At 45.8% G+C, this 12,596-nt stretch overlaps 3 protein-coding genes across 3 annotated transcripts; all 3 read right to left on the reverse strand.

The window, feature by feature from the left end:
• LOC139000472 (T-cell leukemia/lymphoma protein 1A-like) lies at positions 1-339 on the reverse strand. Its single transcript, XM_070402639.1, has one exon. It carries the CDS (start codon positions 337-339, stop codon positions 1-3), a length of 339 nt encoding a protein of 112 aa, XP_070258740.1.
• Positions 340-4,122: 3,783 nt separating this feature from the next.
• On the reverse strand, positions 4,123-4,461 carry LOC139000473 (T-cell leukemia/lymphoma protein 1A-like). The gene has a single exon (XM_070402640.1). The coding sequence runs from the start codon at positions 4,459-4,461 to the stop codon at positions 4,123-4,125; it is 339 nt and encodes a 112-aa protein (XP_070258741.1).
• Positions 4,462-8,242: 3,781 nt separating this feature from the next.
• On the reverse strand, positions 8,243-8,581 carry LOC139000474 (T-cell leukemia/lymphoma protein 1A-like). Its single transcript, XM_070402641.1, has one exon. It carries the CDS (start codon positions 8,579-8,581, stop codon positions 8,243-8,245), a length of 339 nt encoding a protein of 112 aa, XP_070258742.1.
• Positions 8,582-12,596: the final 4,015 nt, after the last annotated feature.

Consider the following 12,596-nt stretch of genomic DNA (forward strand, 5'->3'; position numbering starts at 1 on the left):
CTACGAGGCGTCCATCATCTCAAGGATCATTTCCTCCCTGCCATTCTCCTTGATGTGGTGAACAATGCGCCAGAACTGGCCCCTGGTGTCCCGGTAATGGCTGCCAGTTTGGAGTGTCCACATCAAAGGCATGGTGCTCGAGTTCAGCGGGCAGATGGTGTGTGATATATGCCCACTGGGGTTGTCTTCCTGGCGCAACCGTACTTGCCGTTCACCTCCTGTATCCATGTCGAGATGCAGCCATGTGCGGTGGTCCTCATCCTCATACACCGAGTGCCCACGGATACTCAGGCAGATGGGGTGCGAGTGGAGGTGCACCTTCGATGGGAGCTCCGCCATGACCTGTCCGTGGTCCGAGGAGCAACAGCCACAGCTCCTCAGAGCCACCGGCTACTTTGGTCCTGGCATCGAAAGACAGGGGATGTGTTTTCCAAACCTATTTTACCTCGGCTTTTATCTTTATGGTTTTTATGGTTGTGTTTGTGGTGGCCTTTGGTTTATTTTGCAAATTTAAAAATCTCAACTTTTCTTTCTTTTCAGTTTTAGAGCTCTCTTCTCGATAAAACAGCACAAAAATTACTTAAGGTAAAATATGCCTCTATGAATGTATGATGGTCCTATAGAATCTTAAAAAAAACATTTTTTAAATGACAGTTAACATAGAACCTCAGGTTTTATCGGAACAACTGAGCCATGCCAGCCTGGCGTTTTTCCCTTCTATTCTTTTCTTCTCTTTTTTTTCTTAATGAAAACTTTGTAGTTTGTTCAACTTTTCTTTTTGTCCTGACACCAACACCTTATTTCTGATCATCTCAGAGGGAACTCACAAACCATAGAGCAAACCACCCCAGGCAAAAAATATGCAAATAATATGCCTTACCTTTAACAGCTGGCAGAGGAACAAAGCAAATGTCAGCGTCCACCTGGGCTTCTTAACAGAGGTCTTGCTCCTCAAGTGCTGGTGAGAGAGGCAGTGCCAAAATATTCAGGGACGGACAGACATTTGGGATAGCTAATAGGGAAACAAAGTGACAGGTGAAACAGCAAGTAGGAATCCTGAGGTCTCATAACAACACTTATGGAATGATCTCTCCCTCCCCCAATCATCAGCCATTCTCTTGGCAAGAGCTGTATGGTGTTGCTGTTAAACTCCCTTCAGTCCACAAAGTCCAAATTCCTCCCTCAGATCAGACTCCATCCCCAATCCTTCCTCCTCCTCCCATCCATCTTTTTCTTACCTGTTCTTCTTGCTCTGAAGGGAAAGCACCGTTCTTTGCTCCTTTCCTCTGTGACCGGTCTCTGCTTCCCCCTGTCACCTGCAGAAGAAAGAAGATGACCATGATACACATATTCCCAGAAGTCCATGTGTTTAGAAAAAACAAGGTTCCCTTGACTCACACCCCAGAAACCAGTCCAGTGAGACAGGTGGTGATGAGGAAGGAAAGAGGTTTATTCAGGTGCTGGCATCCTGAGAAGATGGGGAAAGCTCGTCCCCAAACCCTTCTGCACATATAGTCCAGGCAGAGGCTTTAATAAGGAGAAAGAGGCCAAACAGAGCAAAGAGGTCAGTGGGAGGGGCTTGAGCAGTTCTCTACATGACCACAGGCACAATGTAATCTGATAAAGATCTTGCAAGTGGTCAAGTGACGGTCCAGTGTGCATTATCAGAGACTTTGTCCTCCTGGTTCTAAGGTTGAAGTACATCAAGTCTCCCAGAACAGGTAAGGTCAGAGTTAATATCTTGTAAAATTATTTCCTAGGATTCTTATACAAACATGCTGTTTACCAACAAGCTTCGTTATTAGTCAGAGTTCGCATCTACAGGAAAAATGTGGAAAGAATGGTGAGGTAAGTTGAAATACCCATGAATCACATGAATTCATGAAATCACTGTGACATGAATGCTGAGAGGCTTCGTTTTTCTTCAAGGCATTTCCACCCTTTGAAAAAGTCCAATAGGCCATAGCCGGTTTGGCTCAGTGGATAGAGTGTCAGCCTTCGAATTGAAAGGTCTCGGGTTTGGTTCCCCATCAAGGGCACATGCCCAGGTTGTGGGCTTGATCTCCAGTGAGGGACATGCAGGAGTTGGCCGATCGATGATTCTCTCATCATGGATGTTTCTAATTCTCTCCCTCTCTCTTTGTCTCTGAAATCAATAAAAATTTATATGAAAAAAAGGCCGACGCTCTATCCACTGAGCCAAACCAGCTTGGGCACATGGTCGTATTTAAATGACTACACACCTGGTATGTTAAACGAAAAAAAATAATAAACTATTTTCAAACAATGTGCATGTCATCTGAATGCAACACTTGCTTAATATTTTTTAAATGTTTTCATTGACTCAGAGAAGAAGGAAAAGCGAGAGGGATTGAAACATCCATGATGAGAGAGAATCACGGATTGGCCGCCTGACAAATGCCCTCTACTGTGGATCGAGGCCATAACCCGAGCATGTGCCCTTGACAGGTAATCGAACCGTGTCCTCCTGGTTGATAGGTCAACAATCAGCCACAGAACCACCCCAGCTTGGCCCTAAGTGCAATATTTAATTATGAGAAACACACCTTAGAAACACATCCCTCATGCTCCCTAGTAATCAGCATTAAAAGTCTCACTGTGCATTTGCAAACACTTTCCTACCAGAGAAGAAATTAATCAGCAGTCAGTGATCTCTTAATGCAACAATGGGTGCCCTGAAATTGATTTCTGGGGCTCCCTCCATCTCCCTCTCCAGCTGCCTCTCTCTGGTGTGATGCTAGATGAATTTTATGATCACTGGGCTTTGTTTGGGACTGTTTAGTGCTAAACACAACTAAAAACACAAATGCATCCAGAGCTAGATGCTAGAGCTGGCTGGAGCCTCCAAGAGAGGATCCCTGGCATCCCTTGCAATTCCTCAAGGAAAGAGATGATCAGCATAAAACACCAGTGGTCCCACAAACATTCGTTCTTTTTTTGGAGAGGGTAGCATTGGTTGACGAACCTCAGGAGATCAAACAATGAGAACGCTGGTCATTTAAATGAAAACTATTTCCAGTGATGTCTTTGAGCCTTGTCTACTGGGGCTGGGCTAATATTTTCAGGGTTAAGGTTTTTTTCTTTGTCTGTCTCTGTTTAATATATTTTTACTAGAGGCCTGGTGCACCAATTCATGCACCAGTGTGTTCCCAAGGCCTGGCATGCGGGGATCGGCTGAAACTGGCTCTCTGACATCCCATGAGTTGTCCCAGATTACAAGAGCATACAGGCAAGGCCAAAGGATCCCACCAGTGCATGATCGGGGCCGGGGTGGGATGTGGGATTTTGGCCAGCTGGGGCAGAACCATAGGAGGGCTCCAGGGTGTGTCCAGCCCATCTCACTCAGTCCGATCAGCCAGACCCAAGCAGCAAGCTGACTTACAAGTCTGAATGTCTTGTCCCAGGTGGTCAATGCATGTCTTAGTGAGCAGTTGAGCAACGTTAGCATATCATTTGCATATTATGCTTTGGATGGTTGAACAGATGACCAGTCAACTGGACACTTAGCATATTAGGCTTTTATTATATAGGATTGATTTCATACAGGAAGGGATCGAGAAACATCAATGATGAGAGAGAATCATACATCGGGTGCCTCCAGCACGCCCCCTACTAGGGATTGAGCCCATAACCAGAGCATGTGCCCTTGACCAGTATCCAACCTGGGACCTTCCAGAGTCCACAGTCCAACCCTCTATCCACTGAGCCATAGAAGCTAGGGGTCATTGGTTAATTCTTGTCTGTGCCCTGACCAGGAATCGAACTGTGACCTTCGGGTTCATAGGTCGTCCCTCAACCACTAAGAAACACCAGTTTGGCTAAAAAATCTTTTATTGATTTTTGAGAGAGGGAGAGAGACAGAGAGAGAGAGAGAGAGAGAGAGAGAGAGAGAGAGAGAAAGGAGAAGAAGAAGAAGAAAAAGAAGAACAAGAACAGAGAGAGAGAGAGAGAGAGAGAGACATCAATGTGCCCTTCCACCAAGGGGTGGCAGCTAGAACAACATAGCTTAATAAAAAGGTGAACAGAAGTATACATGTCCCACCAACGGGCCAGCAGGACTGGGGCTCAGGTTGACAAGAGCCAGGGACCCCATCATATGTCCTACGAGGCGTCCATCATCTCAAGGATCATTTCCTCCCTGCCATTCTCCTTGATGTGGTGAACAATGCGCCAGAACTGGCCCCTGGTGTCCCGGTAATGGCTGCCAGTTTGGAGTGTCCACATCAAAGGCATGGTGCTCGAGTTCAGCGGGCAGATGGTGTGTGATATATGCCCACTGGGGTTGTCTTCCTGGCGCAACCGTACTTGCCGTTCACCTCCTGTATCCATGTCGAGATGCAGCCATGTGCGGTGGTCCTCATCCTCATACACCGAGTGCCCACGGATACTCAGGCAGATGGGGTGCGAGTGGAGGTGCACCTTCGATGGGAGCTCCGCCATGACCTGTCCGTGGTCCGAGGAGCAACAGCCACAGCTCCTCAGAGCCACCGGCTACTTTGGTCCTGGCATCGAAAGACAGGGGATGTGTTTTCCAAACCTATTTTACCTCGGCTTTTATCTTTATGGTTTTTATGGTTGTGTTTGTGGTGGCCTTTGGTTTATTTTGCAAATTTAAAAATCTCAACTTTTCTTTCTTTTCAGTTTTAGAGCTCTCTTCTCGATAAAACAGCACAAAAATTACTTAAGGTAAAATATGCCTCTATGAATGTATGATGGTCCTATAGAATCTTAAAAAAAACATTTTTTAAATGACAGTTAACATAGAACCTCAGGTTTTATCGGAACAACTGAGCCATGCCAGCCTGGCGTTTTTCCCTTCTATTCTTTTCTTCTCTTTTTTTTCTTAATGAAAACTTTGTAGTTTGTTCAACTTTTCTTTTTGTCCTGACACCAACACCTTATTTCTGATCATCTCAGAGGGAACTCACAAACCATAGAGCAAACCACCCCAGGCAAAAAATATGCAAATAATATGCCTTACCTTTAACAGCTGGCAGAGGAACAAAGCAAATGTCAGCGTCCACCTGGGCTTCTTAACAGAGGTCTTGCTCCTCAAGTGCTGGTGAGAGAGGCAGTGCCAAAATATTCAGGGACGGACAGACATTTGGGATAGCTAATAGGGAAACAAAGTGACAGGTGAAACAGCAAGTAGGAATCCTGAGGTCTCATAACAACACTTATGGAATGATCTCTCCCTCCCCCAATCATCAGCCATTCTCTTGGCAAGAGCTGTATGGTGTTGCTGTTAAACTCCCTTCAGTCCACAAAGTCCAAATTCCTCCCTCAGATCAGACTCCATCCCCAATCCTTCCTCCTCCTCCCATCCATCTTTTTCTTACCTGTTCTTCTTGCTCTGAAGGGAAAGCACCGTTCTTTGCTCCTTTCCTCTGTGACCGGTCTCTGCTTCCCCCTGTCACCTGCAGAAGAAAGAAGATGACCATGATACACATATTCCCAGAAGTCCATGTGTTTAGAAAAAACAAGGTTCCCTTGACTCACACCCCAGAAACCAGTCCAGTGAGACAGGTGGTGATGAGGAAGGAAAGAGGTTTATTCAGGTGCTGGCATCCTGAGAAGATGGGGAAAGCTCGTCCCCAAACCCTTCTGCACATATAGTCCAGGCAGAGGCTTTAATAAGGAGAAAGAGGCCAAACAGAGCAAAGAGGTCAGTGGGAGGGGCTTGAGCAGTTCTCTACATGACCACAGGCACAATGTAATCTGATAAAGATCTTGCAAGTGGTCAAGTGACGGTCCAGTGTGCATTATCAGAGACTTTGTCCTCCTGGTTCTAAGGTTGAAGTACATCAAGTCTCCCAGAACAGGTAAGGTCAGAGTTAATATCTTGTAAAATTATTTCCTAGGATTCTTATACAAACATGCTGTTTACCAACAAGCTTCGTTATTAGTCAGAGTTCGCATCTACAGGAAAAATGTGGAAAGAATGGTGAGGTAAGTTGAAATACCCATGAATCACATGAATTCATGAAATCACTGTGACATGAATGCTGAGAGGCTTCGTTTTTCTTCAAGGCATTTCCACCCTTTGAAAAAGTCCAATAGGCCATAGCCGGTTTGGCTCAGTGGATAGAGTGTCAGCCTTCGAATTGAAAGGTCTCGGGTTTGGTTCCCCATCAAGGGCACATGCCCAGGTTGTGGGCTTGATCTCCAGTGAGGGACATGCAGGAGTTGGCCGATCGATGATTCTCTCATCATGGATGTTTCTAATTCTCTCCCTCTCTCTTTGTCTCTGAAATCAATAAAAATTTATATGAAAAAAAGGCCGACGCTCTATCCACTGAGCCAAACCAGCTTGGGCACATGGTCGTATTTAAATGACTACACACCTGGTATGTTAAACGAAAAAAAATAATAAACTATTTTCAAACAATGTGCATGTCATCTGAATGCAACACTTGCTTAATATTTTTTAAATGTTTTCATTGACTCAGAGAAGAAGGAAAAGCGAGAGGGATTGAAACATCCATGATGAGAGAGAATCACGGATTGGCCGCCTGACAAATGCCCTCTACTGTGGATCGAGGCCATAACCCGAGCATGTGCCCTTGACAGGTAATCGAACCGTGTCCTCCTGGTTGATAGGTCAACAATCAGCCACAGAACCACCCCAGCTTGGCCCTAAGTGCAATATTTAATTATGAGAAACACACCTTAGAAACACATCCCTCATGCTCCCTAGTAATCAGCATTAAAAGTCTCACTGTGCATTTGCAAACACTTTCCTACCAGAGAAGAAATTAATCAGCAGTCAGTGATCTCTTAATGCAACAATGGGTGCCCTGAAATTGATTTCTGGGGCTCCCTCCATCTCCCTCTCCAGCTGCCTCTCTCTGGTGTGATGCTAGATGAATTTTATGATCACTGGGCTTTGTTTGGGACTGTTTAGTGCTAAACACAACTAAAAACACAAATGCATCCAGAGCTAGATGCTAGAGCTGGCTGGAGCCTCCAAGAGAGGATCCCTGGCATCCCTTGCAATTCCTCAAGGAAAGAGATGATCAGCATAAAACACCAGTGGTCCCACAAACATTCGTTCTTTTTTTGGAGAGGGTAGCATTGGTTGACGAACCTCAGGAGATCAAACAATGAGAACGCTGGTCATTTAAATGAAAACTATTTCCAGTGATGTCTTTGAGCCTTGTCTACTGGGGCTGGGCTAATATTTTCAGGGTTAAGGTTTTTTTCTTTGTCTGTCTCTGTTTAATATATTTTTACTAGAGGCCTGGTGCACCAATTCATGCACCAGTGTGTTCCCAAGGCCTGGCATGCGGGGATCGGCTGAAACTGGCTCTCTGACATCCCATGAGTTGTCCCAGATTACAAGAGCATACAGGCAAGGCCAAAGGATCCCACCAGTGCATGATCGGGGCCGGGGTGGGATGTGGGATTTTGGCCAGCTGGGGCAGAACCATAGGAGGGCTCCAGGGTGTGTCCAGCCCATCTCACTCAGTCCGATCAGCCAGACCCAAGCAGCAAGCTGACTTACAAGTCTGAATGTCTTGTCCCAGGTGGTCAATGCATGTCTTAGTGAGCAGTTGAGCAACGTTAGCATATCATTTGCATATTATGCTTTGGATGGTTGAACAGATGACCAGTCAACTGGACACTTAGCATATTAGGCTTTTATTATATAGGATTGATTTCATACAGGAAGGGATCGAGAAACATCAATGATGAGAGAGAATCATACATCGGGTGCCTCCAGCACGCCCCCTACTAGGGATTGAGCCCATAACCAGAGCATGTGCCCTTGACCAGTATCCAACCTGGGACCTTCCAGAGTCCACAGTCCAACCCTCTATCCACTGAGCCATAGAAGCTAGGGGTCATTGGTTAATTCTTGTCTGTGCCCTGACCAGGAATCGAACTGTGACCTTCGGGTTCATAGGTCGTCCCTCAACCACTAAGAAACACCAGTTTGGCTAAAAAATCTTTTATTGATTTTTGAGAGAGGGAGAGAGACAGAGAGAGAGAGAGAGAGAGAGAGAGAGAGAGAGAGAAAGGAGAAGAAGAAGAAGAAAAAGAAGAACAAGAACAGAGAGAGAGAGAGAGAGAGAGAGACATCAATGTGCCCTTCCACCAAGGGGTGGCAGCTAGAACAACATAGCTTAATAAAAAGGTGAACAGAAGTATACATGTCCCACCAACGGGCCAGCAGGACTGGGGCTCAGGTTGACAAGAGCCAGGGACCCCATCATATGTCCTACGAGGCGTCCATCATCTCAAGGATCATTTCCTCCCTGCCATTCTCCTTGATGTGGTGAACAATGCGCCAGAACTGGCCCCTGGTGTCCCGGTAATGGCTGCCAGTTTGGAGTGTCCACATCAAAGGCATGGTGCTCGAGTTCAGCGGGCAGATGGTGTGTGATATATGCCCACTGGGGTTGTCTTCCTGGCGCAACCGTACTTGCCGTTCACCTCCTGTATCCATGTCGAGATGCAGCCATGTGCGGTGGTCCTCATCCTCATACACCGAGTGCCCACGGATACTCAGGCAGATGGGGTGCGAGTGGAGGTGCACCTTCGATGGGAGCTCCGCCATGACCTGTCCGTGGTCCGAGGAGCAACAGCCACAGCTCCTCAGAGCCACCGGCTACTTTGGTCCTGGCATCGAAAGACAGGGGATGTGTTTTCCAAACCTATTTTACCTCGGCTTTTATCTTTATGGTTTTTATGGTTGTGTTTGTGGTGGCCTTTGGTTTATTTTGCAAATTTAAAAATCTCAACTTTTCTTTCTTTTCAGTTTTAGAGCTCTCTTCTCGATAAAACAGCACAAAAATTACTTAAGGTAAAATATGCCTCTATGAATGTATGATGGTCCTATAGAATCTTAAAAAAAACATTTTTTAAATGACAGTTAACATAGAACCTCAGGTTTTATCGGAACAACTGAGCCATGCCAGCCTGGCGTTTTTCCCTTCTATTCTTTTCTTCTCTTTTTTTTCTTAATGAAAACTTTGTAGTTTGTTCAACTTTTCTTTTTGTCCTGACACCAACACCTTATTTCTGATCATCTCAGAGGGAACTCACAAACCATAGAGCAAACCACCCCAGGCAAAAAATATGCAAATAATATGCCTTACCTTTAACAGCTGGCAGAGGAACAAAGCAAATGTCAGCGTCCACCTGGGCTTCTTAACAGAGGTCTTGCTCCTCAAGTGCTGGTGAGAGAGGCAGTGCCAAAATATTCAGGGACGGACAGACATTTGGGATAGCTAATAGGGAAACAAAGTGACAGGTGAAACAGCAAGTAGGAATCCTGAGGTCTCATAACAACACTTATGGAATGATCTCTCCCTCCCCCAATCATCAGCCATTCTCTTGGCAAGAGCTGTATGGTGTTGCTGTTAAACTCCCTTCAGTCCACAAAGTCCAAATTCCTCCCTCAGATCAGACTCCATCCCCAATCCTTCCTCCTCCTCCCATCCATCTTTTTCTTACCTGTTCTTCTTGCTCTGAAGGGAAAGCACCGTTCTTTGCTCCTTTCCTCTGTGACCGGTCTCTGCTTCCCCCTGTCACCTGCAGAAGAAAGAAAATGGCCATGATACATATTTCCCAAGGAGTCCATGTATCAGGAATGTGTCCAGAAAAAGTAAGGTTCGCCTGACTCAGACCCCAGAAACCAGTCCTGTGAGACAGGTGGTGGTGAGGAAGGAAAGAGGTTTATTCAGGTGCTGGCAACCTGAGAAGATGGAGGAAGTTCGTCCCAAATCCCATTTTCACATCTCAGTGCAGGCAGAGGCTTTTATAAGGAGGGAGAGGCCAAACAGAGCAAAGAGGTCAGGGGGTGGGGCTTGAGAAGTTCTCTATGTGCCGACAGGCACAGTCCAATTTGATAAGGATCTATCAAGTGGTCAGGTGACGGTCCAGTGTGCATCATCCTAGACTTTGTCCTCCTGGTTCTAATGTTGAAGGTTACCTTCAGAACTGGGAAGGTCAGAGTTAATATGTTCTAAAATTAGTTCCTAGGATTCTTATACAAACATGCTGTTTACCTACAAGCTTCATTATTAGTCAGAGTCTGCATTAACAGAAACAATGTTGAAAGAATGGTACGATGAGTTGTAATTCCCACTGTGACGTGAATGCTGAGCTGCTTCATTCTTCTTCAAGGCGTTTCCACCCTTTAAAAAGGTCAAATGGGCCCTGGTTGGTTTGGCTCAGTGGATAGAGTGTCAGCCTGCAGACTGAAGGGTCCCAGGTTTGATTCCCAGTCAAGGGCACATGCCCAGGTTGTGGGCTTGATCCCCAATGAGGGACTTGCAGGGTCCCAGGTTTGATTCTCATTCAAGGCCACATGCCCAGGTTTTGGGCTTGATCCCCAGTGAGGGACTTGCAGGAGGCAGCTGATCCATGATTCTCTCATCATGGATGTTTCTAACTCTCTCCCTCTCCCTTCCTCTCAGAAATCAATAAAAATATATTTGAAAAAATAGGCCGACTCTCTATCCACTGAGCCAAAGTATCTCGGGTGCTAAGTCGCTTTTAAATGACTACCCACCTGGTATGTTAAACCAAAAAAATAATAAACTATTTTACAACAATGTGCATTTAATCTGAATGCAACACTTGCTTAATATTTTTTCAAGTGTTTTTATTGACTCAGAAAGAAAGTCAACAGGGAGTGAAACATCCATGATGAGAGAGAATCACGGACCGGCGGCCTCCCACATGCTTCCTACTGGGGATGGAGCCCGCAACCCTGGCACGTGCCCATGACTGGGTATCAAACCATGGCCTCATGGTTGATAGGTTGACACTCAACCTCTGAGCCATGCCGGCGGGGCTGGAAATGCAATATTTTGAATATGAGAAAGGCAACTTGGAAACATGACCCTCATGCTTCGCAGTCCTTAGCCTTAAAGGTCTCAATTTGCATTTGCAAACACTTTCCTGTAGTAGGAGAATTTTGTCAGCAGTCAGTGATCTCATTAATCCAACCATGGATGCCCTGAAATTAATTTTTGGGACTCTTCCCGACTCCCTTTTCAGCCGTCTCACTCCGGTGCGATGCTAGATGAATTTTATGATTGCTGGGCTTTGTTTGGGGCTGTTTAGTGTTAAACAAAACTAAAAACTTAAATGCATCCAGAGCTAGATGCTAACGCCATACACAGAGCTGGTTCAAGTCCTCAGGATATGCTCCCTGCCATCCCTTATAATTCCTCAAAGGAAAGAGATGATCAGCATAAAACACCCATAATCCCCCAAACATTCATTCTTTTTTTGGAGAGGGGAGTATTGGTTGACGAACCTCAGGAGATCAAACAATGAGAACGCTGGTCATAGAAATGAAAACTATTTCCAGTGATGTCTTTGAGCCTTGTCTAATGGGGCTGGGCTAATATTTTCAGGCTTAAGGTCTTTCTCTTTGTCTTACTCTGTTTAATATATTTTTACCAGAGGCCTGGTGCACAAATTCGTGCACTAGTGTGGTGCCTTAGCCTGGCCTGCGGGGATTGGCTGAAACTGGCTCTCTGACATCCCCTGAGGGGTCCCCGATTATGAGAGGGTGCAGGCCAGGGTGAGGGACCCCACTGGCGCATTATTCGGGGCTGGGGTGGGTTGTAGGAAGTTGGCCAGCTGGGGAGGGACCATGGGAGTGCTCCAGGATGTGTCCAGCATGTCTCACTCAGTCCCAATCATCCAGACCCCAGCAACAAGCTGACCTACCAGTCTGAATGTCATGACCCTGGTGGTAAATGCATGTCATAGTGAGCAGTTGAGCAACCTTAGTATATCATTTGCATATTATCCTTTGATTGGTTGAACAGATGGCAGGTCGACTAGACACTTAGCATATTATGCTTTTATTATATAGGATTGATTTCATACAGGAAGGGAGCAAGAAACATCAATGATGAGAGAGAATCATACATCGGTTGCCTCCTGCACGCCCCCTACTGGGGATCGAGCCCAAAACCAGAGCATGTGCCCCTGACCAGAATCAAACCTGGAACCTTCCAGAGTCCACTTTCCAACCCTCTCCCCACTTAGCCAAACAAGCTAGGGCTCATTGGTTAATTCTTGTCTATACCTTGACCAGGAATCAAACCGTGACCTCCAGGTTACATCGGTCGTTCCTCAACCACTGAGAAAAACCACCTTGGCTCAAAATGCTTTTATTGATTTGAGAGAGAAGGAGAGAGACAGAGAGAGACAGTAAGACAAAGATTCAGAGTGAGAGAGAGAAAGGAGGAGGATGAGAAGAAGAAAAAGAAGGGGAAGGAGAAGGAGAAGGAGAAGAAGATGATGAAGAAGAAGAAGAAGAAGAAGAAGAAGAAGAAGAAGAAGAAGAAGAGAAGAAGAAGAAGAAGAAGAAGAAGAAAAGAAGAGGAAGAATATCGAGAACAAGAAGAACAAGGAGAAAGAGAGAGAGAGACCTTGAGAGAGAGAGAGAGAGAGAGAGAGAGAGACATCAATGTGCCCTGGAACCCAGGGGGTGGCAGATAGAACAACAGAGCTTATTGAAAAGGTGAACAGAACTATACATATCCCACCGGCAGAAGCAGGACTGGGGCTTAGGTTGACAAGAGCCAAGGACACCAGCAAGTGTC

This window comes from Myotis yumanensis, unplaced genomic scaffold (genome assembly GCF_028538775.1).
Source record: "Myotis yumanensis isolate MYYU_CA2020_CCGP unplaced genomic scaffold, mMyoYum1.0.hap1 SCAF_24, whole genome shotgun sequence".
In the NCBI taxonomy this organism is placed as follows: Eukaryota; Metazoa; Chordata; class Mammalia; order Chiroptera; family Vespertilionidae; genus Myotis; species Myotis yumanensis.